This window comes from Triticum dicoccoides, chromosome 5A (assembly GCF_002162155.2).
Source record: "Triticum dicoccoides isolate Atlit2015 ecotype Zavitan chromosome 5A, WEW_v2.0, whole genome shotgun sequence".
NCBI classification, from domain to species: domain Eukaryota; kingdom Viridiplantae; phylum Streptophyta; class Magnoliopsida; order Poales; family Poaceae; genus Triticum; species Triticum dicoccoides.
The window spans coordinates 673243856-673256047 of NC_041388.1; the positions used below are offsets into that span (position 1 = coordinate 673243856).

Here is a 12192-nt window from a genome sequence, read left to right on the forward strand (position 1 = left end):
TATTCGTCTAGCATCTCGCTAGAATAGAAGAGTCCGTAGACTCTTTTTAGTTTTCTAAGGTTGGTTTAAATTCAATAAGTGTTTGGAGACATTTTTTTCATGTCAGGTGTTCTTTGTCTTAGTTTGATTTCGATCTACTCCTATGCTAAGTGTCTTTGTTTGGTTTGATTTCTTGTGTTTGCATGTATGGGCAAGCTGTCAGTGTTCAATGCTTATGTTAATATAATAACGCCAAAATGTGCTGCAAATTCATGTTCAAGTTGAAATAAGGCCAAAGGGCTAAGTGTACTACTGGAGATTATATATTCCAGCTCTGAAGTTTCCTTTTGAGCCCCCGTTCTACTATGGTTTGGATTCTAGTTGAAGCGTGCGACCATCTATTCAGATGAGGAGACCGAGTAAGAAACCACTAAGCGGAGAGCAAACGGATCAATCTCTATCTATGAGTTTCTCAACCAAGATCCACTATTCAACCAAGACCCGCTAACTAATACTTTTACGCGAGCTTAGTTATTGGAAGTTGCAGCCGAGGAACTCTTATCCCTAGCCATAGTTGTTGCAGCACAAGGCTTTGTCGCGATTGGGTCATATGTCAGTACTCTCACATTCCCCGTGGTCTCCCTAGTATGCTGAGCTGAACTGAAGTGAAGTGAAGCTACGGGCGATGATGGACTGATCCCATGCTATTCAGGCGCCTGATAACGCTGGCTCCGACGGTAATGAGTTAAACGGTGGCTCAGATGTTTCTCTTCCTGATCCTTCAAGGTCCCCCGTTCCTGACATCGTCCAAAGGTCGTTGGCGCTCTCCCATCTGACAGTGCGGGCTCTGCGTGTCGCCTATGGCAACACTACCCGAGTGGTCTATTGCATAGTGGATCCACGGGTATCCCGTTGCTGCTTCGTTTTTATCAACATCCGGTAAGCAGAACGGACAGAGAACTGTCCCAATTTCTCGTAATGCCAGGCCCAAAAGTCCTCCATCCGCATAGCAGGAAAAGTAGGCATTTCTTTGATACTTACTCACCTATGGCTAGATTTACCACCATTTGAGTACTACTATCACGAGCTGCCTCGCACGGTCTTCTCGTTCATTGGATGGGCAAACGGCTTTCCTTAATGGGGAGTTGGATGAGGAAATTTACATGGAGCAGCCAGATCAAGAGTACCCACGCATTCGCCTAACCCCGGGTTTTTTCGATCAAAATGAAGATTTTTTAGAAAATAAGCCCAAAAAGCATCTGACCTTGAAAAGAATCACCAGTTACTTGATCCATCCCTGTGGTAAGTGGGAACGAATGTGACAGCCGATGGTAGTAGGATTTCCACAGGTTGAGCTCCTTATCTTTTGACTTTTCTAAGGATAGCCGAGTAGATATACTAGAATGGGATGAATCGAGCATGAGAAATCACTAAGCACAGGGGAGCCATAAGGAAGAGGAGTAATATCGTTATAAAGTTCACGAATTCGATTCATTTTGGAATCAATAAGTGAACACGGAATCTCGTCTTGTTCCCCTTGGTTCCGAGGGAAATAAAGGGGAAATCACTGATTCATTTGGAGCTGTTTTCTAACTGACTCATTGACATGAGAGATTGGATGCGATGCGCCAGTCACTCGTACTACAGCGGACAAAGGTCACCGGCAAACGACCGTTCCACAATGGAACCTGGCACTACTGTCTGCCCTAAGGGCCGACCCACCTTTTCAGAGAAACAGACACATGACATCACTATATTACGCATTTTTGAGATAAGAAAGTGGAGAATGCACTCTTCCTTTTTTTTTACATTTTAAACTCATGTTCATGGTCTGTTTTATTCCCAATTGTTGCCCGTGTGAATAGAAAGAAGAGAAATTGGGCCATGTTTCCCGAGAGAGACTGCCTTCTCTCAGGCCAGCAGTCTTACACTTATAGTCGACTGCTCTATGACGATCTGACCTCTTTCCTGGGCTCTGCTTGCTCGTCTACGCTCCGACCAATTCAGTCAAAATCGAAAAAATGATGTTTCCTTGAAAAAGTCTAAGAAATAGCAGTAGTAGTCAAAAAGTGCACTTTTTCCATATATTTCGATTTATAGGGATCCCTATCTTTATCTCTATCCACAGAGATACCTATCAATATAGAGAGAGATTTTTCTCAAAATTGATCTAGACTATCCTCTATCCGGATAGATATGTCCCTATGAGCGACTAGGCCGATCTTTTTTTATATGTTTTGGCCACGTCCGTTTCCGCTCCGAAGAGGAAGGTTTGGATCTTTCAATCTTATGTCATGAGGGATGTGACCTATGTTAGGTCCATAAGATACCACAGATTTTAGTGTTCTATGATTCACCTCCGAATAATGAGTAGGTAGTTCGATCCTTTTGATTCTTATCTTCCTAGTAAACGGGGATCCGGAGCAATAGGTCAAATTACTATATAAAGAAGACTTTTCTACAAAAGTACTTATTGTTCGAGTAAGAAGATTTCGGTTTTTCTCCTTCCCTCTTTTCAATAAGAAGAAGTATTTGAAATGAAACAAATTCCTCTTCATTCTGTTGTGCTCAGCGAAGAAACTGCCTAAGCATACTTTTGCGGATCCAAACTTCTTTGTTCTTTCAAAGTCTTCTTCTTGCATATAAGAACACAACTTTTGCAATTCCTTGGATTTGAGTAGTAAGCGGCATCCCCTCTGAGTTGTGAGTAAGCAGAACCATTCTTTTTTTGTTCTTCTCCAGATTCTGGCCGGTAGGAATTTGCCTCTTCTTTTTCCAACTGATATGGCCGATATGAATTTGCCTATGATTTTTCCAACTGATATGTCGATATAGAAAGATCTCCTTATTTCAAAACCACGGGTTCTCACGTCATTTTCTTTAAAAGATATTAGATCACCGTGGGAAACTTTCAAATGAGTAATGGTTACCAGTCCATTATTCAAACAAACCCTTGGATGACTTATCGGCTGCCTTGCTTGAGGAAGAGTGTCACTAAAATGGAGACGAACCGGAATCACGTCTGATCTTGTTTCTTGATTGAGTAAAAAAGGGATATATGAAGTTCGTTCTCTTCCTCTGTGCATCTCCCTTATGGGTAAATCCCCATAATAAAGATACAACTTTCGTGTAGTTTGTGATTTGATGTTACTGTTTAGATTTTCTCTCTGAGAAAGATTTCTTTTAATGGATCTCCTCTTGTTCCTCAATCTTCGGAGAATACGGCATTGGATTAGAGAAAGTTCTCTGTTCTGAACATTTCCTGGAAGTAGACGACACGTTTTAAATCTTAATGCTTGCATGGCATATTTCGTTGAATCAGTCTTTTTCGCCACATCGCGTATAAAGGGAATCGAACCCAACTCTTGCAAGAACCCCCCACGAATGGCCCTCCCTTAATTCAATGAACTATGAGAATTCCTTTTTTCATTTTTTCTTTTCAGTTCTCATAAGTCCTTGATATACTAGCAGAAACTCAATACTTGACCGACTGCGTCACAGTGCTCGGGTAAAGTGGCAGTGGTTGAAAGCGAGCGGAAACATCAGTGTTTTCTGTGCGTTACAATAGTAGTGGTGAAATGAAATCCAATTCAAATATCTCAATGTAAAAGGAAAATCGTTTCACTTTGAAAGGAAAGCTAGCTATATGAGATCGAAATCACTCTATCTACGATATTCATTGCACCATGATTGAAGGACAATGAGGGGCAGGTTATATTCCCTTTCTTCTGATCGATTGAGGAATTGCTGATAATGACACCAGGTCTGTAGCATCTACTGCTATTGCAAGGCCTGAAGCACGTGGGAGAATGTTCGTTTTTTCTGGATCGGATTAGCAAAAGCAAGCAAGCGTGTGATGTGGCGGGGAAGCCTAAAAGAAGCCTTTGGGAGGCAGTGTGGTGACGCCTGTTTGACGCGTGGGAATTAACTAATCTAATGATATATTGGTAACTGCCTGTGGGTCCGCACACCACTCCTTATGTTCAGCTAAAAAGCCTTCCGGGTCGAATTTATTAAGAAATAATCAAAGATTAGAATGCCAATGTGAATTTAGGTTCAAAAGGATCAATACCACATGACGAAGTTCAAGTGTCTTCTCTTCAAGAGAATAGAGCATAATTGTAGGATTATATGGATATCAGTGCTTTTATTCAATTCCCGAGGCACTCTTCAACGATTGAGGAGATTCCCGAGGCAGTCTTAGTGCTATCGTCAGGGTCACCAACCTACTGTACCCCTTATTCTGGCTTAGCCTTGCTTAAACAGAAGATGCTTGGTTAGCATCCTTTCTATCAGGTGCTGTTCTTTGCTACCAACAATTCTTTAAGTATGCGGTGAAGTAAATAAGAGTGCACTTGCTGACAGTAGAACCCCCAAGAAATATCACAGTATAGGCCGATATCTTTGTGCAATGTCATTTACAAGCTATGCTCCAAAGTCTTGGCAAATAGGCTGAGAGAAGTACTGGATGAGATCATTTCCGAGGACTTATTAAATAGGGGTGCTTTTTCTACGAATATAATCAGATGACGAGTATAGATCATAATGCTATCCGCTTTGACGAAGCAAATCAGATGACGGGCGATCTACGCCTTGAAAAGGAGAAGAAGTGGTTCTCGATACTGAGCAAAAAGTCACTTTCGATGCAGAAAGTAGGAAACCAAGGAAGCAGGCATTGGCAAAGAGTGAATCTTTATCCGATCCTATAATGGCTCAATCTGATCCAACAACAGTACTTCCAAAGGCTCCTCGGCTAAGAAACATAATAGTTGTATTGGCAAGGCATGAAAGGGATTTTCTAATGCTATCCGAAGACGAATCGGAATACGGAACCGGAAGCCGTAGCCCAGAACCTTTAGCTTGAGCGGAAGGGGAGGAAACCGGCTATTCGAACTGGCGGGTGGGTGGATACCCTAGTGCTTATTGCTTTGTCGGAGCAGGGGCGGAGAGGGATTCATTAGTTTGACAACACAAGGGTGTCATGTGGAGAAAGAGAATTGAACTATTCTCCGGGTACTGGTACCGCTTATGCCCAAGTAAGTGAAGAAATCATGTAAGATGGACTTGATTTACTTCCCTTTCCAAGACCTATACCATATGGTTTGGGTATACCACTATCACCTATCGAAATGAAACACTAACCTGCCCACGACCCCCTATACCGGATACCTTTGCTTTGAAACCAATGACTAGTAGAGGATTTCGAGGAACAACAGCAAAGGGAAGTAGGGATGGGCTTCGTGTCGGACACGGACATGCACTGCATTAGGTTAACTTGACAAGGCTATCAAAACGGTTTTGGGCCTTGTGGCAAAAGAGGTCAGGAGCCGGGGTATGAGATACCTACCCGACCGACAGGAGTCGTACAGAGATACGATTAGCAAGGAGTTGCTTACCAGATAGACATGTTGTTTAGCAGTGATGCTAAAGCTCACTAGTCGCATGTGCTAGTCGGATCCTGAATCCTGAGAGTTTGCGAAGGGATGCTGACTTCAGTGGGAGTATTTCTGTTTAAGGCTAGAATTACTCTACATAAATACATGCTTAGTGATTGCATATTTTTCTATTGTAGATCCATGGCACCACCTGCTCAACCCAACTTTGCATTGAAATCAATTCTGGAAAAGGATAAACTGAATGGAACAAACTTTACCACATGGTATAGAAATTTGAGAATTATTCTCAAGCATGATAAAAAGGAACATGTTCTAGAGGATCCGCTTCCAGATGAACCTGCCGATAATGCTAGTACCACAACCAAGAATGCCTACCAGAAACTTGTTGATGAATCAAACGAGATTAGCTGCCTCATGCTGGCTTGTATGGAGCCCGATTTGCAGCAGCATTTCGAAGACGTTGGGGCTTTCGATATGATCGAGAGTCTCAAGAGCATGTTTCAGGTGCAGGCTAGGACCGAAAGGTTCAACATCTGGCGATCCTTGATGGATTGTAAGCTGAAGGAAGGTGATCCACTAAGCCCGCATGTGATCAAGATGATCGGATATGTGCAAGCTTTGGATCGGGTGGGCTTCCCGCTCTTGGATGAGCTAGCTACTGATGCAGTTCTGGGTTCTCTTCCGCCCAGCTATGGGACGTTCATCTCGAACTATCATATGCATGGCATGGATAAGAAGCTCACTGAATTGCATGGGATGTTCAAAGTGGCAGAGCAGGATATTGAGAAAGGCAAGCATCAAGTGTTGATGGTGCAGAAATTGGCTAAGTTCAAGAAGAGTTGGTCCAAGAAAAAGGCTAAAGCAAAGGGCATGGAGACGGTAACCTCTGCCGCTGCACCGAAGTCTAGACCGGACTCAAAGACCATTTGCTATCATTGCAAGGAAACTGGTCACTAGAAGAGGAACTGTAGCAAGTGGCTTGCAGAGCATGGCAAGAAGGCCGGGAATGCTGCTTCAGGCAAAGGTACACTTGTTGCATATGTTATAGACATTTACCGTGCTGCCATACCTAGCAGCTCTTGGGTATTTGATACCGGATCGGTTCTTCACATTTGCAACTCGATGCAGGGGCTGGTAAGAACTAGGCATGTGGCACAAGGGGAGATTGACATTAGGGTCGGCAACAAAGAAAGAGTTGCTGCGTTGGAGGTCGGCACGATGCAGCTCCAGCTTCCTTCTAGATTTATTTTGGAATTGAATAATTGTTATTACATTCATGCACTTAGTCGGAACATTATTTCTGCCTCATGCTTGATGAGTCAGGGTTATGAATTCAATTTAAAGGAAAATAGTTGTTCAATTTATTTGAATGGTATGTTCCACGGCTATGCACCCATTGTTGATGGGTTATTCATATTGAATCTAGAACAGGAACCGGTCTATAACATGAATGTCAAGAGGCATAAGCCTAATGAGATAAATCCGACATACTTCTGGCATTGCCGGCTTGGACACATTAGTCTGAAACGCATGAAGAAGCTCCATGATGATGGACTCCTAACTTCAACCGACTTTGGGTCGTTCGAGACATGCGAATCATGCTTTCTCGGCAAGATGACTAAGTCTCCTTTCGCAAAGAGTTGTGAGAGGGCATCCGAGCTGTTGGAACTGATACACAGTGATGTGTGTCGACCAATGAGCACAACTACCAGAGGTGGCTATCAGTACTTCGTGACTTTTATCAACGACTTGAGTAGATATGGATATATCTATTTGATGAGGCACAAGTCGGAGACTTTTGAAAAGTTCAAAGAGTTTCAAAACGAGGTTGAGAATCAGCTCGGCAAGACTATAAAACTTCTACGATATGATCGTGGAGGTGAGTACATGAGCCAGGAGTTTGATGATCATCTGAAAAGCAGAGGTATAGTACCTCAGCTCACACCTTCGGGTACGCCAAAGAGAAATGGTGTATCGGAACAAAGGAATCGTACCTTTTTGTACATGGTTCAATCTATGATGAGCAAATCGGATTTACCCTTGTCATTCTGGGGATACGCTCTAGAAACTGCAGCTTTCACACTTAACAGGGTACCATCAAAATCCGTAGACAAGACACCACATGAGATGTGGACCGGGAAGAGTCCCAGTTTGTCCTTTCTAAAGATTTGGGGTTGTGAGCATTTGTCAAGAAACTTATGTCAGACAAGCTTACACCCAAGTCGAATAGATGCATATTCGTGGGATATCCGAGGGAAACCTTGGGATATAGCTTCTACAACCGGAAAGAGAACAAAGTGTTTGTTGCTCAGAACGGGGTTTTCCTTGAGAAAGAGTTTCTCAGTCGGGACGCCAGGGGGAGGACAGTCCGACTCGAAGAAATTCGAGTACCACTCGGGGACGGCTCGGCTGATGATGAGATCATATCAGAGTCAGTCAGGGAACCCATAGTGGAAGCGGCATCGGAACCACGGAGGTCAGAAAGATTGCACAGAGTGCGTGATGTATTGTTGTTAGAAAGTGATGAGCCGGCCACATATGCGGAAGCGATGGTGAGCCCAGATTCCGGGGCATGGCTGGAGGCCATGAGATCCGAGTTAAAGTCCATGGATGAGAATCGAGTCTGGCACTTGGTTGATCCGCCGCCTGGCGTAACAGCCATTGGTTGCAAATGGGTCATTAAGAAGAAAACCAATGTGGATGGAAATGTTCAGATCCACAAAGCTTGGCTTGTCGCTAAGGGTTATGGACAAGTTCAAGGAATTGACTACAAGGAGACTTACTCGCCGATAGCGATGCTGAAGTCGGTGAGGATCGTACTAGCTATAGCTGCATATTTTGATTACGAGATATGGCAGATGGATGTCAAGACGGCTTTCCTTCACGGAAATTTAACCAAGGACGTGTATATGATACAGCCCGACGGTTTTGTCGATCTGACTAGCACTAGTAAGGTATGCAAGCTCAAGAGATCCATTTATGGATTGAGGCAAGCATCTCGGAGCTGGAACATTCATTTTGATGAGGTCGTCACTGGTTTTGGCTTCATCAAAAGCAAAGAGGACTCTTGTTTATATAAGAAGTTAAGTGGGAGCTCGATAGTGTTTTTGATCTTGTATGTGGATGACATACTACTTATCGGAAATGATATTTCGATGCTGAACTCGGTCAAGGAATCATTGAATGGCAAGTTTTCGATGAAGGACCTTGGTGAGGCAATGTACATTTTAGGCATTAAGATCTATAGAGATACATCAAGGAGGCTGCTCGGCTTAGGCCAGAGCACGTACATATATAAAGCGTTCAAGCGTTTCAACATGAGTGAGGCAAAGAAAGGGTTCTTGCCACTCTCACATGGTATAAGGCTAAGAGAGACTCAGAGTCCTTCGACATCTGTGTTGACACCAGATTTTGGCATGGTCAAAAAAATAATTAAGATGGCATCAAATGGAGAAGTGCTCAAAGTGAGAAAATTCCATTTCGTCAAAAGGAGAAACTTTGATATTTGGGCCATAGCCATCCGGTCTCATCTCTAAGGCCGAAGTTGTGTTTGAAGTATTCAGATTTTGTATTCAGAATACTATTCGGCTGATTACGCCCACAAGATGGCCTCATATGAGAAATGTTTCTACACGGATTGTCTTTGTCTCGTCGAGACGATCGATTTGGATATAAAAAGCATCTAAATCGGAGTTCGTATGCAAAAGTTAGAGTCAAAACTATGTGCTGCATAAGTCTGCCCCGGAAGTTTCGGGAAAACTTTCGGGGAGGTTCCGGGCTAAACAGAAACTTTGCATGCGGTGCGCCCCGACAGCTGGAATTTTAACATTATTTGAAGATTTGTGGGGCCGATTTCGACATCAATATGACCTCGGATGAAAAAGTGATCAACGAAGGAATTTTTCTCCATTGCAAGATCTACAACTTTGCTTTTGGGACCATCGCGATCCGAAGCCATATGCGACCTGCAGGAGCTGTGCACGAGGGCTAATTGATGTAATTTTAGCCCGGAAGTTCTGGGCTGACCGGAAGTTCCGGCCCTCGTATTCCGAAGTAGGTTAACTTTTGATGTTTTGGACAGGATTTGAGACCTTTTCTTGTATGGAAAGTCCAGCCGCCTCATATATATGTAAGGGGTGACAGCCGATTGAATAACAACACACAATCGATCAAATAATATACCACTTTTTACCATTACCTTTCCTTCTCCCTTGTTCTTCTTCTTCCTCGTTCTTTGTTTGTTCTTCGTTTGCAGGGCAGCGAACCTCGAGGCCCTAGGGGCGGTCAGGCCGACCTAGGGCAGCCCATAGCCGCCGCGCGCCCTGACGGGGTCCCTCCCGGGCGTGTGGGGTTTCGGGTCCTCAAAAGCGCCCGCCGGATTGTCTTGCGTACCGCACTTCCGGCGGGTCTCCTTCGACGTAAGCTGCGGTGCATCACCCCCAGCGTCGAGGGTACACAGTGACGTGTCCGTGTGCGAACCACTTTTTGGCGACTCCGCTGGGGACGAAGCTTTGAATGGTCTCCAGCCCGTTCTTGATACGAAGAGATCATCATCTAGGGTTTGCAATCTACAAAGACAATTCCCTTTTGTAGATGCAAATAATTCATATGTTGTTGCTAGATCGCCTAATGAGCATAATGTATCGACTAGCCCTAGTTTTATTAATCATGCATCTAATTATGCGCAAGGGCCAATGCAAAGCAATCTTCATGCTTCAAATTCTTATGATTTTAGCAACGTACAACATATGTATCCAAACTCTCATGCATCGGCAACCCCACAAATCCATACGCCGATGAACAACATGATGGGTTTGGTTAATCAATTTGAAACACCTCATCTTAAAATTCCCAATAGCATACAAGAAAGTGTTTCACCTTTTTATTCATCGGCAACTAATTTTCAATATGTGAATCCAATCTTGCCGATGGATGGGAGAATTGGCCATGGTACTACTAGCTATTCGGCCAGTTACTCTCAACCATCATATGCTACACCTCATGTTAGTAACTTTTCAGCACCGTATGCAACTGTAGATGTTCATAATTCGGCCCCGCATCTTCATGGTCATAGCCGAATAAGTGAAAATTTTACAGGAACACATGTGCCATCATCAAATACTGTAGCATATAATGCATACTCTACACAATTCAAGAATTTTGGAAACACTCATGAATCATTGCCGAAAGAATCTGAAAGTATTGCGGATCAATCTCTTCCAGAAGTGGTTGTGGCTACGTTAAAAAAGAGCTTGACACAAAATAAGAGGATTAGTGCTCTTTGCCTTGAACAATATAAAAAGGGGTTGTATCCTGATTATGCTGCAATTAAGGCTAGAGTTTTGCAAGAAGATGAAACTTCATCAATTGATAGAATTGGCGAGAGAGCATATGGTTATACAGCAGTGCATACACCTCCACCTAGTACGACAACATATTATACACCCCCTACACAATTGCAAAATTTCGGCAACACTGACACTTCATTGTCGAAAGATTCTAAAAGCATTGGGGGGCAAACTAATCTAGAGCGGGCTGAGATTGAGAGGGGAGTTAAAGCTTTGCGCGATAGGGTGCAAGTACTTCGCCAAGAGAGAATTGATAGGGAATTAGCTCAAAGAAAAGAAGTGTTGCCAATTGATATAACCGGTGAAAACAATGATGATTCGGAAACTAAAAGTGCTTCGGTTGAAAAAGCCGAATCATGTAGTAAAGATTCTGAATCCATCAAATACAAAGAGGAAAACATTGTTGAGAAAGGGCATGGAAAGTATAGCAAGACAGCCATACTTGATTTTTCTGAAGTTAATGGAACCTACTTCCTGCCCTATGAGTTTCGTGCCATAGAAATTGACACATTTCAAGGACAAGAACAAGTAGCCGAACAAAGTTCGGTTGAAAAAGATCTTAATATTTATGATGCACGGAATCAAGAGGAAAATTGTGACGCGGTGTTGGGAAGCCATCCAAAAACAAAGCACGATATTATTCATGCCATGCAATCATCATGCTCTCCCAACATATTTGAAGATGTATGTCTAGTAAGTAATTTACCTATTTTCATATTTGGTCACAACTTTATTGTTGATGCGTCTATTAGAAAAATTCTCATAAGTAATTTTCAAGGACCAATGAAGAAGGGTATTTTACTTATTAGCAATAAAATTGTTACTAAGCATGTCGTTCAATATATTGTACCATTCAAAGAGACCGATAGTGACTTATTACTGTGGCCAAAGCGTTTCCCATTGCTTTATTTAAAGTTTATATCTAATTGGGTAGCTTTGCTTGCTTCATACTTGGCTTACGCATGGTCTCAATTGAGACTTGTATGTTCTAACTACTTTGATTTCAGAAATTTAAAGCCAAGGCTAAAATCTTTTGGGAAAACCGATGCTGGTATAGTTTCTTATTTAAGGACATCGGAAAAAGAATGTGAAAGAGAATTCATAGCCGAATGGGAAGATGCCAAATCTGAACCATTCGTTTGCTTAGCTCCAAAGCTGTTCTCACAACAAGATCGTCTAGAAAACAAAAGGTATACCTTCAATTCAAACATGTGTGATCAAATCTTTGCTTTGTTGTTGAAAAATAATTACATTAGAATTCTTGATCACCATGTCAAGCCATCTATCCAAGGACGAATGTATTGTAAGTTGCATGATTCATCCAAGCATAATTTTGAGGACTGCCACATGTTTCGTCAAATAGTTAAATCAGCCATTGAAAAAGGACGATTGAAATTTGTTGAAACACCAAAGGATGACCAGTCTATTCCGATTGGTCTTGATGGCAAAAAGTTTTTGCATCGGCTACT

The 12192-nt window shown here is 42.7% G+C and overlaps 1 protein-coding gene across 1 annotated transcript; it reads right to left on the reverse strand.

Moving 5' to 3' along the window:
- Positions 1-2126: 2126 nt before the first annotated feature.
- Positions 2127-3281, reverse strand: LOC119298392 (ribosomal protein S4, mitochondrial-like). Its single transcript, XM_037575815.1, has one exon. It carries the CDS (start codon positions 3279-3281, stop codon positions 2208-2210), a length of 1074 nt encoding a protein of 357 aa, XP_037431712.1. The 3' UTR covers positions 2127-2207.
- Positions 3282-12192: the final 8911 nt, after the last annotated feature.

Bases quoted from the DNA above. Each gene is read 5' to 3' on its own strand.
- LOC119298392 (XM_037575815.1), bottom strand. From the start codon at position 3,281: ATGCAAGCATTAAGATTTAAAACGTGTCGTCTACTTCCAGGAAATGTT.